Here is a 19,030-nt window from a genome sequence, read left to right on the forward strand (position 1 = left end):
GACTTGGAGGCGTTTTGTCTGCGGCCACCCTTCGTGGGATTAGGGCGTCAGGCTATAGATAGATAGATAGATAGATAGATAGATAGAAGTTTAGAGTAGCAAAACTCCCCAAATGGGTAAACTTTCCCAGAGTCCAGGAACGTCTATCTATCTATCTATCTATAGCCCAACGCCCTAATCCCGCAAAGGGTGGCCGCAGACAAAACGCCTCCAAGTCGCTCTGTCACCCACCATTTGACTACCCTCCCCCCAACTCACCCCCCCATCACTCATATACCTCTCAACTCCATGCCTCCACCTCATCCTCAGTCTACCTCTCCCTCTCCCTCTCTCCACCTCACCCACATACACCCTCTTAGTCAGTCTTTCATTCTCCATTCTCTTAACATGTCCAAACCACCTCAGTGTATTTCTCCTAATCTTCTCAACCACATCCACATCCACCCCACAGCGTTCCTTCACTTCTTCATTCGTCAACCTGTCCCTCCACATCACTCCACATGCTCCTCTCAAGTAACTCATTTCCACTGCTCTCACTCTTGACTTGTTCCCCTCTTGCAAGGTCCATGCCTCGCTTCCATACATCAGGGTAGGGATCACAATATTATCATGCAGTGACTTCTTAACTTCCATACTCACCTCTCTATTTCTCATCACTGCTTTCAGTGTAGCAACAACCTTCCTTCCCTGCTGTACCCTTTCACGCACTTCATCCCCCAAAGTTCTATCCTTACTCATCACATCACCCAAATACTTGAATGCACTCACATTCTCCATATCCTCACCATCCAACCTCACTGCACACTCTGTGACTTCATTCCTCTCAAACACCATAACTTTACTTTTGTTTACATTAACTTTCAGATTCCTCCTCCTACACACTGTCCCAAATTCATTCAACAAACCTTGCAACTCCCATTCATCTTCACTCAACAGTACTGTATCATCAACAAACAGTAACACCGGAATCTTTCAAATCTCACCCTCATTCATTAGAGCCACCCCCACATCCACTGCCCTACCCTGCACCTCCTTTACAACCTCATCCATGTATACATTAAACAGCCATGGAGACATCACACAACCCTGTTTCAGTCCCACATTGAGATCAAAGAACTCACTCAGCTCACCATCCACTCGCACCGTAGCACTAGCTCCCTCGAACATACTCTCCACAGCAGTCAACAATTTCCCTTCCACTCCATATATTCTTAATACCTTCCACATACCTTGCCTATCTATTCTGTCATAAGCTTTCTCCATGTCCATGAAGGCAGCAAACACTTTCCTTCCCTTCTCTAGATACTTCTCCACTAAACATCTTAGAACAAATATCTGATCTACACACCCTTTTCCCTTCCTAAATTCCCCTTGTTCTTCTCCAACTAGCTCCTCTGTCATATGCCTAACCCTATCAATGAGTATTCTACCATATATTTTACCAGTCACACTAAGTAGGCAAATACCCCTATGGTTACCACATACTTCTCTCTCCCCTTTTCCTTTGTATAGAGGAACAATTATACCTGATTTCCAGTCCTCTGGAACCCTTCCCTCTTCCCAAGCCAATCTACACAACTTCCATATCCACTCCACAACAATCTCACCCCCATACCTAAGCATTTCACCACACACTCCATCAATTCCTGGGGCCTTTCCCAACTTAATCTTCTTCATCGCTTCCACTACTTCCGTCCTACTGATCTCTTCCTCCCTCCTCTCATCTCTTCTTCTCCCAGCCATTCCCCAAACACTTATACTCGCACTGCTCTCACTCTCTACATTCAACAAATCCTCAAAGTGCTCCTTCCATTCCTCAGTTTCTCTCTCTTCTCCACCAACAATCTATTATTCCTATCTTTCACTCCCCTACTATTTCCCCTTTCACACTGCCTTACTTTCTTTACCTCCTTCCAAAACAATTTCTTACTCTCCCTCCATTTCACACTCAGATTCCTCCCAAACTCTTCATCCACTCTCCAGGAAAGTAACCCCCAATATTACCATTGTTTCTTATGGGAAAATTATGTTTAACTAACGCGTTTTTAACTAACGTGACTTCTCCAGGAGCCTAACCCTCGTATTATTTCTGAGGTTACTGTATATAAATATATATATATATATATATATATATATATATATATATATATATACACTGTATATATATATATATATATATATATATATATATATATATATATATATATACAGTAATCACTCCAATATCCGGATCAATAGAGCCATCGGTAGGTTCGGATATTGGTTTTGTCCGGATATTGGGCCCCAGCTTATGGACTTGTACTCACGGACCCTAACACAGAGAAACACCTATACCACTCCCTCCGGACATGCATAGCACCTATTTAACCCCCAAATCACACCAATAAGGCACATAAATGACTGAAATAAATGCAATAGACACATAAAATGTGGGTTTAGAAGTATGTTCATACATTAATAAACATTCTGGTACTTATGGACTCTAACCGAACCTAACCTAACCGAACCTAACCGAACTCTGAAAACCCATTCCTACTGCACATGCATGAGGTAAGTTTAGTATGGAAAGAAGTACAGTATGACACTTTCTGGTAAGTATAGTATGGGAAAAATACAATATGAAACATTCTGGTAAATATAGTATGGAAAATAGTACAACATGAAACATTTTGGCTACTTACAGCAAGTCCCTGGCCACCTCGATGAATAACCGCCTCCTCTCGGACTCTGACAGTAAGAACGATTTCCTGAAGCACTTGCACTACACTCTTCCTGAAGTCTTGCACTGAACTTAGTCACTAACACACAGAAGTCCGTTCTTTTCACAGTGTTCACTTTAGTCCAAATAATGTTCCATTAAATTTAAGTGTTGCACATTAACTTTTCCCAAGTTTTTTTAAGTTTCCAAAGCCAAAACAAAGAAGGTTAGTTACGTTAAATTTCTTTTCTACTTAGTCTTTTCTCCCAACTTGAAAACCTTAACACAACACACCGTTTTTTTCACTGCACAACACTCAAAATTCCCGTGTGGTCTAGTGGAGAAGTTCTTGCTGTTTATTCACTGTCAGAGCCCGAGAGTATCACTGGTAGGCGTCCAAGGGGTGCATCGGTGGGTAGTGGTGATGGCGTACCGACTACAGAAGACTCTGAAGACAGCCGCAAACTCACGTCGAGCGGTGACTCCACTGTAGCTGATGTGCTGGGCTGTGGCTCGGAGCATGAGGGCCTGTCTTGGGGAGGCAACGGAGTGGAACCAGGGCTTGGCACAGCGGGGTCACGGGCCTGAAAAAACTGTCAATCGCTGACTGACGCAAGGACCGACGATTCCTGGCGATTGATGATGCGCTGCCGGAAAGCACGCACTTCCTCCACGAGTCCCAAGGGCCCCATCTCCCTGTCGAGTCCGGGTGTTCCAGGTAGTCTAGGACGAACTCTAGATGTTCCCGGAGTGCGCCTCAGCTTGGGGATGGCTGGAGTAGTGTCCTGCTGGGCGGAGTCTGCATCATCATCGCCTTCGTCGTCGGAATCTTCGTTCGGGACTGACACCAGCAACCGAAGACGCGATCTCGATATCAGACAACGTCTGATACCCAGGATCGCCCTCGTCGTCGTCCAACCACTCACGAACATCGTCCACATCAACATCGTCGCCGTGCGTACGTAGCCGTGCATGGAAGTCATCCACGTCAAACCCTAGGACATCGTACTCCACATCTGGTCCGAGAAGCAGACGAGACCAACCATTTTCAAGAGTTTTCACAGGGACTTCCTTCCATGCACTAGCCCAGTTGTACAGCGCAGACTTGATGTTGTAGCGGCGAAGGTTTTCCAAAGTCCGCTTGCCTCGAGTGTCACGTCCTTCCCTGCGCTCGTCCCGTCCCTCGAGAACCACCATCACCTCGTCCAGGAACTTCCGACGGTACAGGCGCTTTGTTGCCACGATCACTCCTTGGTCCATTGGTTGAATGAGAGCAGTCGTATTAGGTGGCAGAAACATGCACCTAATACGGCCATTCTCAGCAACCAAGTCCTTGTCGCACGGGTGGGCAGGTGCATTGTCGAGGAGAAGGAGAGCCTTTACCTGGTCGCGAGAATTCCCAGTGTCTTCGTCCTGGTAATGTATGACCTCCTTGACGAAGTGATGGTGAAACCAGTCTTTGAAAATCACAGCTGTGAACCATGCTTTCAAAGAATGGTACCATACGACAGGAAGGACATCCATCACCCCACGAAGGCACCGAGGCTGCTTTGCACGGCCAACAATAACGGGCTTAAGCCGGTGCATGCCGTTAGCATTGGCACAACACAAAGCAGATATCCGTTCCTTAGAAAGCTTGCGGCCAGGTACACGCTTCTCCGTCTCATCGGGCGAGAGTGTTCGTTGGCACCGAGCGATAGAATAGGCCAGTTTCGTCAGCGTTATAGACTTGACCGAGAGTGAGGCCCTCCCTGTCGATCAAGCCTTCACCTTGTGCCGAAACTCGTCCACTCCATCCTCGTTAGCGTCCAATGCTTCGCCATGTGCTTTACGGTTAGTAAGGCCACATGTCGCAACTTGAACGCGAAGAGCCAACCCTCGGATGCCTTGAAGTCTAGGGCGCTCGTGAAGCCTTGCAAACTTCTCAGCAGCAGCCTTCAGCTCCGTTCCACGTACCATCACACCAGCTGCACGTTGCTGTCGATACCAAATCAACGTGGAGCGGTCGATCTCTGCATACTTGGGAGTAAACATAACCTTCCTCTCCACGTTGCGTTTGCTTCTCGACGAGAAGTCAGCCGTGTACTGCATGAGCTTGTCTCGGGAACGCTTGATATCAAACAAAGTCGACCGGGCCAGGTTGAACTCTCATGGAGAATGCGAGAGGAAGACCAACCCGCATCAACCTTCTCCAATATCTCCCGCTTTCTTCTCCAGAGTCAACACCACTCTCTTCCTTTTCTCAGGAGGCGGGGCCATCATCACACACACTAAGAGTAGGGCAGAGAGCAGCAGGAGGCCTTGCAGCAAGTACGGCACCACCACAAAAGCGAGCACGTGGGCAGCCATGACGAAGAGCGCAGGTCCAGTCGCGGTGAGAGACAGGCGGGAAGTGGGGAGGATGCAGCGGCGCTCTATCGGACGTCGGAGGAATGACGAACCAAAACAATGCTCTCACGCGCGGGATGCGCGCAAGTTCAAATTACGGACGGCAAAAAATCGGTTTTTTTTCCAATTTTTTTGGATTTTCGGACCATTTTGGGAATGTTTGATCCCAGGACGATAAGGTTCGGTTAGTGGGGATGTTCGGTTATTGGGCGTCCGGATATTAGAGTGATTACTGTATATATATATATATATATATATATATATATATATATACTGTATATATATATATATATATACAGAACTCCCTCATTATCAATGTTTTTTTAATCTTCGGATTTGATTATCGACGTTTTTTTTTTTTTCCACTGGGAGTAACTTAAAATATTATTACAGTATAAAAAAAAAAATAAAGAATTGTGCTGGCACCTTGTAGCAAGTTTGCGCGCCATCCCGCCAGGTGTCTCTGACTGCTCGCGGCATGTTCCCGCCGACCCGACAAACAACAGCATCAGTCCACGTTGGTCTGTTGTTCTCATATCGTGTTCGGCCACATCTATCGTGCTTTCGTAATCATCATGGCTCCAAAGTGCCCTTGTAACACTCCAATTGGAAATAAGGGAGCTAAGAGAACAAGGAAAGTACTTACCTTTGAAGTAAAGAACGAAATATTACAAAAACTTAGAAGTGGGAATGAGCTATGCAGCAGTTGGTCGCGAGTATGGCATGAAAGAGTCCAGTGTTCGTGGTATAAAATGGAGAGAAAAAGACATTAAAGATGCTCTGGCTTCGTGCACACCAGGATCGGCTAAAGTAACGATGCATGTGAGAGATGATGCCTTGGTGAAAATGGAAAAGACACTGAATATTTGGATTGAGGACTTAAACCACCGACAAGTGCCGGTAGACTCCCAGTTCATCAGAAACAAAGCAAAACAACTCTATGCTCGTTTTGCTGGTGAAAGCAGTGGTGTTGGTGAAGATAATGGTGATGAAAGTGAGGCAGGTGAAAATAGTGATGATGGTGATGAAAGTAATGACGACAATGGTGATAGGCCTAGTAATGTTGGTGCTTCTAGGCAAAAGAAATTTGCAGCCAGCAAGGGCTGGTTCGAGATTTTTAAGAAAAGGTATGGCCTACATAACATTAGGATGACTGGTGAAGCTGCCTCAGCAGATCAGATAGCAGGAGAATCGTACCCACGTGACTTTGCTGAACTTATAAGGGAGAAAGGGTACAGGCCTGAACAAGTGTTTAATGCAGACGAAACAGGCCTGTGGTGGAAGAAAATGCCTAAAAGAATGAACATTTCAAAAGAGGAGAAAAGTGCGCCAGGATTTAAAGCAGCAAAAGATCGTGTGTCTGTGCTGTTGTGTGGTAATGCAGCAGGACATATGATAAAACCCATGCTCCTGTATCATTCCAAATGTCCACGTGCTTTAAAAAATAGAGACATGAACCTCCTGCCTGTGTTTTACCGATCAAACAAGAAAGCATGGATAACAGATGAATTGTTTCTTGATTGGTTCCACAACTGTTTTGTCCGAGAGGTGGAAAAATATCTGGCAAACCTGGGAATGGAATGTAAAGTTTTACTTGTTTTGGACAACTGCCCTGGACATCCAGAAAGTTTAAAATTTGCCCACCCCAACGTTGAGGTTGTCTTCCTCCCCAAGAATACAACCTTAATTTTGCAACCAATGGATCAGGGAGTCATCACCGTTTTCAAAGCAAAATATGCAGAGAAAACCTTTGCCATGATCAGGGAGTCTCTTGATGAGAAAAGTGAGCCCACAAGCAGGGAAATATGGAGGCAGTATAATATCGCCCAGTGCATAGCCTTCATTAAAGAAAGTCACGACGAGTTGACAACAAAATGTGTGAACTCGTGTTGGAGAAAATTATGGCCTGACGTCGTAAACGATTTCCAAGGATTCCCCTCTATTGTTCCCCAGTTACGCAACATCGTGAAGCTGGCTCATGAAGTTGGTGGTGACGGTTTTTCAAATTTATGACCTGAGGAGATAGAAGATGAACTTCTGGGACATGCTGGTGAAGCCCTGACAGATGAGGAACTAGAACAACTCATCGAGGTTCGAGAGCAGGTTGAGGATGAACAAGAGGAGGAACAGCTCCCCACACTTACTCTGGAAAACCTAGGAGAAGTGTTAAGAATGACACGGGCCCTCACTGATCGTCTGTTTGAAATAGATCCATCGCTTGAGAGGTCACTTAAAACGAAGAGGTTGATGGAAAGTACAATGATGCCCTACGTGGAGATTCAGTGATCTATGAGGAGGGAAATATCTCAGACCAAAATTGAGCAGTTCTTCAGACCAGTCTCCAAAAACAGACAGCACTACAATAAACTGAATGGTGAGCAGAATTACATTTCTGTATAGTTTACGAAGTACTGTTTAAGATATAGAATTTGTTATAATGTTAAAGACGGGTTGGATTTTTGGTCAATAAAGGATATTTCTTGCAAAAGTTAAGCTGAGATTAAATATGAAATATACGAGAATAAGGAGAGTTGAATTTTCCTAAAAGAAGATCCTAACGAAAGCTAGGCTAAGATTCATCTTTGATAGCATAAACTACCATACAGTCATGAAAATTTAGGTCTGGGAGAAATGGAATACAAGAATGAAAGGAAGCTCTTGAGAATGAAAGTAAAGTTGAGAGCATGGTCTCTCTGGTATGAGCTAGCAGCACCACGCGTGAGTTGTGAAGATCGGTGTGAACAGCTGATCTAACGTAACACTTGCCTCACACTCTCAGTTATTAGAACGTATGAATGACCACCACTGTTTTTTTTTTTTTTTTTTTTTTTTTTTTTTTTTTACACTCGGTTATGTAAACATATGGATGGCTACAACTGCTGGTTTCGCCTTTTATTTTTAGATGGAGTGAGGTGCAGGTGGAGAGAGAAGTGACGATACGGCAGCCATTACAAGTTGAGGTCCAGTGTATCACCACTACGCATCAACATCAGAGATTATGCTATTTTCTCCATAATTATTTACTTAATATAAGTAGTTTTAATATGATATTCAGTTTTTCAATTCCCTAACTAATTTATTTCTAAGAAACAATAAAACTAAATTGCATATTACATACGAGTGATTGAAGGGATACCAAAATATATAAACAAGAGGATACTTGACCAGACGAAAATCGGTATCGACGGTTTTCGGCTTCAACAGGTATCTTAGGTATCTAACCCCTGTCAATAATGAGGGTGTATGTGGAAGGTATTAAGAATATATGGGGTGGAAGGGAAATTGTTGAATGCTGTGAGGAGTATGTACGAAGGAGCTAGGGCTACGGTGCGAGTGGATGGTGAGCTGAGTGAGTTGTTTGATCTCAATGTGGGACTGAAACAGGGCTGTGTGATGTCTCCATGGCTGTTTAATATACACATGGATGGGGTTGTAAAGGAGGTGCAAGGTAGGGCAGTGGATGTGGGGGTGGCTCTAATGAATGAGGGTGAGATTTGGAAGACTCCAGTGTTGCTGTTTGCTGATGATACAGTATTCCTGAGTGAAGATGAATAGGAGTTGCAAGGTTTGGTGAATGAATTTGGGACAGTGTGTAGGAGGAGGAAGCTGAAAGTTAATGTAAACAAAAGTAAAGTTATGGTGTTAGAGAGGAATGAAGTCACAGAATGTACAGTGAGGTTGGATGGTGAGGATATGGAGAATGTGAGTGCATTCAAGTACTTGGGTAGTGTGATGAGTAAGGATGGAACTTTGGGGGATGAAGTGCGTGAAAGGGTACAGCAGGGAAGGAAGGTTGTTGGTTCACTGAAAGCAGTGATGAGAAATAGGGAGGTGAGTATGGAAGTTAAGAAGTCACTGCTTGATAGTACAGGTATTGCGATCCCTACCCTGACACATGGAAGCGAGGCGTGGACTTTGCAAGAGGGGAACAAGTCAAGAATGAGAGCAGTGGAAATGAGTTACTTGAGAGGAGCACGTGGAGTGACATGGAGGGACAGGTTGACGAATGAAGAAGTGAAGGAACGTTGTGGGGTGGATGTGGATGAGGTTGAGAAGATTAGGAGAAATAAACTGAGGTGGTTTGGACATGTTAAGAGAATGGAGAATGAAAGACTGACTAAGAGGGTGTATGTAGGTGAGGTCGAGGGAGGGAGAGGCAGGGGTAGACCGAGGATGAGGTGGAGGGATGGAGTTGAGAGGTATATGAGGGAGAGGGAGGTGAGTTGGGGGGAAGGTAGCCAAATGGTGGGTGACAGAGCGACTTGGAGGCGTTTTGTCTGCGGCCACCCTTTGCGGGATTAGGGCGTTGGGCTATAGATAGATAGATAGATAGAAGTTTAGAGTAGCATAACTCCCCAAATGGGTAGACTTTCCCAGAGTCCAGGAATGTAACCCCAAATATTACCATTGTTTCTTATGGGAAAACTATGTTTAACTAATGCGTTTTTAACTAACGCGACTTCTCCAGGAACCTAACCCTCGTGTTATTTCTGAGGTTACTGTATATATATATATATATATATATATATATATACAGTAAGACTTCACTATAACGGACTAATTGGGGCCTCAGCCATTCCGAAAAATGTGATATTCTAATAAAAGTGACATCTGGACTTCCACCTGCTAACTCAGACTTTTTCCGATATATCAGACATTAGTCCGGATCGCACGAACGATTTTTAAACTGTTTTTACTACCTTTTCGGTACTGTACTGTGGTATACTTTCACTACATTAATTAAACGGTATAATATATATAATAATACTGTACTGTACACTGATAAACATGTCTTTTATTCACCTTATTGTGGTGAACATAGCTGAAGTGGTCAGGCAGTCCGGACTGCTTCTGGCTTTATCGGACTTTCTCCGATATACAGTAATCCCTCTACTTTCCAGACGCCCACTTACCGGACATTGTGGACCTGGACCATCGGAACCGAAAAATGGCCAAAAAAAGAAAAAAAATCCCCCCCAAAATCCGAATTTTTTCCAACCCGTAATATGAAATTGCCGCTCGGCGCCAAACACCTGCTTACACCATGGTCCCTTCACCCCTTTCTTCCTCCACCCTCCCTGTCAGGGTTGCCGTTTGTTATTTTTCATTACCAAATGTGGGCCAATTTGGTAATGAAAAATTTGTTTGGTAATGAATCAGAATAATGCATTACCAAACGGATTTTTCACATGTATGAGGATACATAGGATGGAGATGGTGGATTGTTTGCTCTCTCTGATTAATCTGCTACCCTACATACCGTGAAAATAATCAACATGCTGTTAATTATAAGGAGAGTGATTACATGTATTTCCACTTGTATATATAATTAGTGAAAAATAAATGCTAGCTTTACGAATTTGGTAATGAAAACTTAAATTTGGTAATGAAAGTTGAGGAGATTGGTAATGTGGCCGTTGTGATCTGGCAAGCCTGTTTTTCCGACATCAACAGTTACTCCCTAACTTCGATTGTGAATAGATGCTTATTGCACTGGAAACCACACGTGCTCGTTTTTTCTGAATAAACAGTGATTATACTGGAATACCTCGCCTCTAGACCACATGGGAATTTACAGTGTTGTGCAGTGTTAAGAAATTTGAACTTAGAGTGCAAAGGATCAACTGTGGTGAGCAAATTGGCAGTTTAAACTGGCAGTTAGAACTGCAGTGGTGCAGTTAAGAACAATGTGCAGTGTTAAACAATTATAACTCACAGTGCAAAGAATTAAGTGCGGCACAACACTAGCTTGCTGTACGTGCTTCAAGAGCGTTTTCACCACTGCCAAAACCTTAGAAAGGCAGCCACAAACGTGATGTAAGTACCCTGGCTGAGGTACAGTCACTTCTAATCCCTCATTCTTTGGTTCCTTTTCATTTATTTCATGCTTTATGTCCATTATTGGTGTGAATAGGGTCTTAAATACAGTAGGTTTAAATAGGTGCTATGCATGTCCGGTAGGGAGTTATTTAGGTGGCTTTCAAAGTTAGGCTGGTTAGGGTCCATAAGTACCAGTCCAGGAGGCTGGTGCCCACTATCCGGACAGGACCACTTTCCAGACATGCCTTTGGCTCTATTACGTCAGATAGTGGAGGGATTACTGTATAGGAATTTAGTCCGGTAGCTCCTCGAGTCCAATAAATGCGAGTTCCGGTCTACTGAAGTCTGTTATATCAAGGTTTTACTGTATATATACATACAGTAATACCTCGATATATGAAACCCCTAGATGTGAATACCCCTGCTTAACAATGGGGGTAGAAATTGCACCATACCCCGCTTAACGATGGTCAAACCCCTATTTAATAATGCGTTTTAATTTTTCTTATTTATTTTGATGACATTTTAGTCTAAAATTGTGTGTTTCGGTTGATTTATAAACTGTTTTTAGACTTCAGTCAATATGCTTTAGCCATAGATGGAGTGAACATTGTCATTTTGGGGTACAGTATACTAAGCTTGATTTATTCCAGACACATTTCATGATATTTAGATTTCATTTGTTAGTTTTAGTGAGTTATTTACCGGTGCTAGGCTTAAGTTACATTCCTTGACAGCTGTTAGGCCATTTAAATTGCCTTTAAACCAGTTTTTGGGTTCATCTGGGTGGGTTTTGGACTTGGTTTGGGGGGACACCCATGGCTGGTAAACAGTCAACATTGAAATAAATGTTAAAAGTACCCTGATATATGATACCCCACCTAACGATGAGGTTTTATATAACCAATTAGATCGTTAAACCTGGGTATACCTGAGTATATATAATATATATACACACACACACATATATATAATTATAAATATATATATATATATATATATATATATATGCAAACTAACCACAGGAGAAATGAAAGGAGCGACAGTGAGTACTTTCGTATATTACATCTTCAGACGGAGTGAGACAGAAACATAAAGGGTAGAGGTCTTTTATGCACACCCGCAGCAGGTAGTGGCACACAGAACAATGGATGACCTGAATTTTTACCTGCGGCTTAACTTATGGTCACCTGCAGCATGGAGTGGTACACAACAAAGGATGACCTGAATCTAAAAATGCACGTGACAAAGGGGGAGGGAGTAGGAGGGGAGGAAAGGGGAATGGGAGGGAGGGGGAAGTGGGAGGGGAGGAGGGGAAGAGGAAGGGGAGAGGGGGGAGGGAGGAGGGGATAAATACTGCTGCTAAAAAAACTTAAGACCTAGAGGATTAATGCTTGGTGTGTCCCACACAGGTGTGACTACACCAACAGGAGATGACAGGGAACAATCACTTGTTAGCCTGGGGGATATTGCTTTAAAATTAATTCAGTTAACAAGTTATCACACTTAAAATGACCATAGCTCATGTTTACGTTCTTTTCATGTGCCAGAAATTAGACAAGATTCTATTACATTTCTTTCATCTAAGCTTTTTGATCTTGCTAGAATCTTGGAGCCTGTCCAATCAATATCGTGATCACTGGATGCTTTGTGCTGAAATAAACCACTATGCTGTTGGGCCGTCCTTACACTGTATTTATGTAGTGAGATTCTAGTTTCCAAATCTTTTCCAGATTGTCTTATGTAAAATTTGTTACAGCTTTTACACAGGATTTTGTAAACGCCTGAATTACTGAAAGGGCTGTTCTTGATGAGGGTTTTTTTGATGGTGTTCTCATATTTGAATACTACCTGTACATTGAGTTTCCTCAGTATGTGAACAACAACAAGAAAATTTTCATGGAAGGGAAGGACAAGGGTTCTTTGAATGTTCTGGCGATCTGGCTTATTAGTTTTCCCTTCAAGGAATCGTTTCTTGGCTGTATTGTGGCACTGAGTTAGTATGCTTTGTGGATATTTTAGCTTCTTTCCAATTCTCTGAATCATTTTTAGGTCATCATCTAAAAATTCTGGGTCTGAAATTCTATATGCTCTTAGCACAAAGCATCCAGTGATCACCATATTGACTGGACAGGTTCCAAGATTCTAGCAAGATCAAAAAGCTTAAATGAAAGAAATGTAATGAAATCTTGTCTAATTTCTGGCACATATGAAAAGAAGGTAAACATGAGCTATGGTCATCTTAAGTGTGATAAATTGTTAACTGATTTAATTTTAAAGCAGTATCCCCCAGACTAACAAGTGATTGTTCCCTGTCATCTCCTGGTGGTGTAGTCACACCTGTGTGAGACACACCAAGCATTAATCCTCTAGGTCTTTAAGTTATGCAGCAGTATTTAGCCCCTCCTCCCTCCCCCCTCTCCCCTTCCCCTTCCCCTCCTCCCCTCCCCCTCCCCCCTCCCTCCTACTCCCCTTTCCTCCCCTCCTACTCCCTCCTCCTTTGACACTTCCATTTTTAGATTCAGGTCATCCTTTGTTGTGTACCTCTCCCTGCTGCAGGTAACCATAAGTTAAGACGCAGGTGAAAATTCAGGTCATCCATTGTTCTGTGTGCCACTACCTGCTGCGGGTGTGCATAAAAGACCTCTACCCTTTACGTTTCTGTCTCACTCTGTCTGAAGATGTAATATACAAAAGTACTCACTGTCGCTCCTTTCATTTCTCCTGTGGTTAGTATGCATACATATCTTCACGGTGAAGTGAAGTCTCTGCACATATATACAGTATATATATATATATATATATATATATATATATATATACATAAACATTAACATATTTGGCTGCATGATGGATAAAATGGAGAGAGAGAAGAAAAAAACTACCTGCATATAAGCCTGTGCCATCATCTCATGTATGGTGTGGTCTTGTGGGGCGAGGGCAAGCGCTGCATTCCACTTCCCAATTGCTGCCCACCAACGTTCACCCTCCGCTAATGTAACACCTTCCTTGCTGAGCCTCCGTGCTTTTATTACCTCATCCTCAAGCTCCAGCACCTGATGGGGAGAGGGATGAATCACCAAGAGAGCCAAGGTGTTGCTGTCAAGAGATCAAGAGGCAATTAAAAATCCTGCACGGTATACATTCAATGGTAGAACCAGAGGGAGATCCAGAAGGCTAGATCCTTCTCCTCTAACTCTGCTATTTTTTCCCTTGCAACTTCTTCACACACACACTGTGTGTGTGTTCTTACCTTACCTAATTGTTCTTACCTAATTGTATCTTTACAAGAATGAGTCAAGCTCGTACTGTCTCGAGTCTTAAACCATATTTATCGTACATATCCTTAAATCTGTGAATTGTTTTGGCACACACTATTTCATTCGGTAGTGCATTCCATTGATCAATTGCTCTGTTTAGGAAACTGAATTTCCTTACGTCTTTATCACCTCTCTTCTTATGCAGTTTTTTGCAGTGTCCTCTTGCTGATGCTTCTCCATATGTAAAGTAATCATTTATGTCTATTTTCTCCTTCCCTGATATGCACTTATATAGCATTATCATGTCACCTGTTTTCCTTCTCTTCTGTAATGCTGGTAGATTCAGTTTATTTAGTCTTTCTTCGTAGCTTAGGTCCCTTAAGCTTGGTATCCATCTTGAGCGGCCCTTTGAACTTTTTCAATATTGTCTATATGCATTTTGAGATGAGGACTCCAGACTACTGATGCATATTCCAGGGTTGGTCTAATGAATGATGTTATTATCCTTCTTAGCATGTCTTCATTTATGTATGTGAATGCTATTCTCATATTTGCAAGCAGTGTATACATGTTCCGTACCTTCTCGCTGATGTGGTCAGCCGGAGATAGTCTGTTATTGATAATCACACCTCGGTCTTTCTCTCTTTCTGATGTGTATAGGGTTTTATTTCCTAACTTATAATCCCAATCAGGTCTTTTTCCACTTTTACCAAACTTGATTACATGACACTTGTCCACACTGAATTCCATTTGCCATGTACTACTCCATTCATGAAGTTTATTTAATTCTTCTTGTAGCTCTTTACAAGAGTCTGTGTTAGTAATTCTCCTTTGTATTTTTGCATCATCTGCAAACATATTCAGATAGCTCTCATTTCCAGTGTTACTGTTTATATCATTTATATACACTAAAAACATGATTGGTGCCAGCACTGAACCCTGTGCTACTCCACTAGTCACTTCTTTCCATGATGAGTAGTTTCCTCTTAGTACTGTTCTCATTTCTCTTTTTATGAGAAAGTCTTGCATCCAACAAAACAGTTTGCCTCGAATTCCTCCTTGATGGTACAGTTTCCATAAAAGTCTTTGGTATGGTACTGTGTCAAAAGCTTTTTTGAAATCTAAACAGATACTGTCCACCCATCCTTCCCTTTCCTGTATTGTGTTTGTTACTCTGTCATAGTAGCTCAACAGATTAGTAACACATGATTTTCCTTTTCTGAAACCAAACTGTCTTTCTGTTATCATACTGTGTTCTTCTAGATGATTTACCCAAGCTTTTCTTATAAGCTTTTCTAATACCTTGCTTACAACACTGGTCAGTGATACTGGTCGGTAGTTGAGTGGATTTTGTCTATTTCCTTTCTTGAATAAGGGGACAATATTTGCTTTCTTCCAAATATCAGGTAGTTTACCTTGACTCAAGGATTTCTTGAAAATTAAAAATAATGGTTTACTTAACTCCTTTGCACATTCTCGTAGTATCCAACTTGAAATTTCATCAGGACCACTTGCTTTTCCTCTGTCTAATCTACTTAACTCCTCCTGTATTACTTTTTCTGCTATTTGTATATCTGGTAGTATGCGTGGACATGCATGTTCCACATAGTCCCTCTCAAAATTTTTTTCTTCTGTAAAAACTAATTGGAAATTCTTATTTAGTGCTTCACAAATATCTTTCTCTTGTGTATAAGTGATTCCCTCGTCCGTAATTGATTGTATTATATCTTTTACTTTGGTTTTGCTTCTGATATAGCTGTAAAACAGCTTTGGTTGATCACTACTTTTATTTATTATATCCTCCTCAAACTGTTTTTGGGCTTCCCTCCTTATTCTTGTATAATCGTTTCTTGCCTGTTTGTAATTATTATACGCCCTTTCACTATTATGTCTTCTGTATCTATTCCACAACAAATCTCTTCTTTCTTTTGATTTTTTACATTCTGTATTGAACCATTTCTGTATTTTTTTATCTGCTTCTTTGTGCTGTGGGATGTAGTTCTGGACTCCTATTTCATAAAATTCACAAATTTTTTATATATAGCATTTAAATCTTGTCCTCTAAGCTCATTTTCCCAATCAACTTCTAAGAAATACTTCTTTAGGTCTTGATAATTTCCCTTTTTATAGTTTAGGCTCTTTTTGTAACTGTCATTGCTGTTAACTATGTCATATGCTATCCTGAAGTTATAATTTAGTACTGCATGATCGCTTTTGCCGAGTGGAGGGTGATATATTAAACTGTCAATATCATTTTCTTGCCTAGTAAATATTAGATCTAGCACTGAAGGTACATCAAGTCCTCTTTTTCTGGTGGTTTGCCTCACATGTTGCGTTAGGAAGAACTCTTGTACGAGATCCAGGAGCTTTTGGTCCCAACAGCTTTCTTGGCTAATTATATCTAGAGTATTCCAATTTATATTTGTATTGAAATCCCCAGTTAGTATAATTCTTTCCAATTTCTCTTCCATTTTATGTAGTAATGATCTTAAACTCTGAATTGTACTCTCTGCCAGGTCCTCATATTCATCTCTTTCCCATGTGTTTGATCTGGGTGGCATGTACAAATTGGCTACAATTACTTTACCTTCAGGTGTGTTGATCTCTACTGCAATCAGTTCTACTTGTGATGGTATATCTAGTTTTATTTCATTGACTTTTAGATTTTTCTTAGTTAATATTATAATTCCTCCTCCTTTTTTTAAATTTCTGCCTCTTCTCCATATATTATATTCCTCTAAGTTTAGTATGTCATTGGATATCCTTGGTGTTAATTTTGTTTCAGTTAGGCATATTATTTGTGGTTCATTTTCTCTGACATAATCATTTATCTCTAGTAATTTAGATACCATTCCATCCACATTTGAGTACATCAACTTTATCATCTTGTTTATATACTTGTCATAACATGGTTCTACTACCTTCCTCCTTTTTATTCCATCCTGTTTGTGTACCACTTTTGTACCTGCAATCCTATTACTTTGTAAAAAAATTTCTTCTTCTCCTCTTCTGATCTTCCTTCGTTTTTTGTTTTTGCTTCCTCCCTTTTCTCTTTCAGTAATTCCAGTTCCTCCTGTGTGTGTGTGTGTGTGTGTGTGTGTGTGTGTGTGTGTGTGTGTGTGTGTGTGTGTGTGTACTGTACTGTACATATACAGTAACCTCTCAACTAATGCAAGTTTAAAAAACACGTTTTCGTTTTCACACAAAGAAATTTTTAAGGAGATATATTTAACTAACAAGGGTTTCTCGATTTAACGGGACTTTACACATACGTGATGGTTTCAAATTAGCCGTGCGTGCCTTGGACAGTCCCAAGCTGATAGACCGTGTGTGGCAGTTTATGCATAATTTTTTTTTTTTTGCCTGTTGCTTAAACTGGTTTTATTCGAACTATGGTATTTGAAAATGCAATTTGGCCCCATTCTGAGCAATTTGGCTCATTTTCGGACAAAATTTGGCCAGGAAAGTGATGGCACATCTAAATTGTTACAACTTGATGCTGCAGAACAGAAAGAAGAAAACCACTCAGACCAAGATAGAGCAGTTCTTTATGAAGAAGACAGAAAACTTTAGGGAGTTAACTTCATCACCAGTAGCACAGGAGTCAGAGGAAGAGGAAGAAGAAGGACAGCAGAGTGAGGAGGGACAACAAATTTAGGATGGGGTGTGGCGGGAGGTGGGGGAGCGGCGTGAGGAGGAACAGCAGCAGATGACGAGTGATGCACAGATGGAGTAAGGCAGTGTGTTGTTGTTGTTTGTGACCTACTTACCATAATGAAAATGTTGCTTTTACTGTAGTGTTTTTATGACCTACTAATGCATTAATAATGTTGAACTTTCACAATGCCGTGAATGAAGCAGAACTGAAAGAAAATCCACATAAAAAACGAAAACAGTACTGTATGTATTTGGGGAGATGTAAACAACGCTTCACCCCAACTAAGGCTCAAATGTTGTTTATTTCTCCCCAAATATACTGTTTTTATTTTTTACGTGGATGCCCACACATTACGTGTACAGTGTGCTGTTCACTTTGACCCAGAACTATTGTCCAAACAGTATTCCGCGTGATATTGCCACCCATGATATCAATACATGTCCTATAATTGCCTAAATTACTGTTTTGTGACGTCTGCTTGTTCCTAAGCTCAGAATTTGTCAATATACGTGTAAGGTAATTGCCCTGAGCTTTTGTGCCCTGCCTCTCTCTTGATATTTAAGCTCTGGTCTAGAAAGGACCCAGCCGCATCCGAGGCATTTCTAGTGCAGAAAGCAGCCGAAAAATACCTAGCATAACAAGACCCATGAATTTTAGTCTAACTATACGGCCTGAAGTCTCTCCCGAAGGCCACATGATACAAGAAGGCGAAACTTTGACAGCATTATGATTTAGGGGCGGATGGAGAGTGCCTGGAAGCTACGTATCAACAAAGGGTACCCAGCCCGACTTTTGTTTTGTTAATGCTATTTTTAATACCACTGATGTTCTTAAATACAAAAGTTATATCTTTTTCACTGTTTTACCTGACAGTGGGTGTAAGTAGGGGTAAATTACGTGGGATAAGGTGGTAACAAGGGGTAAAAGTGAGTTTTCTTTCTCTGACGCTCCACATAAAGTCCCATTAGCTTCTCAGCTTCAGGACAACATATAAACTTTCACAGCTGCCTGGTTTGCATCATTTCCTACGTATGATCTTTAACTTTTCCCGGTCATTCCAAATCGTTATGACGGTGCTTTCATTCATGCCATGCTTTTTTGCCATTTTGGTAAATGTGCGCTATACTTAAAGCAGTAAAAGGACCTTATAAATTAAATTAAAATTCCTCCAGTTTGTTTTCTGCATTTTTCTATTTTCAGGGTGGT

The 19,030-nt window shown here is 41.6% G+C and overlaps 1 protein-coding gene across 1 annotated transcript in view; it reads right to left on the reverse strand.

Moving 5' to 3' along the window:
- The window catches only part of LOC145414373 (tetratricopeptide repeat protein 33-like), a 176,207-nt gene that overhangs the window by 76,401 nt on the left and 80,776 nt on the right, over positions 1-19,030 (reverse strand). Inside the window, exon 3 of the mRNA XM_080283906.1 lies at positions 13,792-13,962. Coding sequence (XP_080140032.1) covers positions 13,792-13,962 — 171 coding nt within the window. The remainder of the gene's footprint in view (positions 1-13,791; positions 13,963-19,030) is intronic.

Source organism: Coenobita brevimanus, chromosome 99 (assembly GCF_032717465.1).
Source record: "Coenobita brevimanus isolate Jiangsu-jjx chromosome 99, ASM3271746v2, whole genome shotgun sequence".
In the NCBI taxonomy this organism is placed as follows: Eukaryota; Metazoa; Arthropoda; class Malacostraca; order Decapoda; family Coenobitidae; genus Coenobita; species Coenobita brevimanus.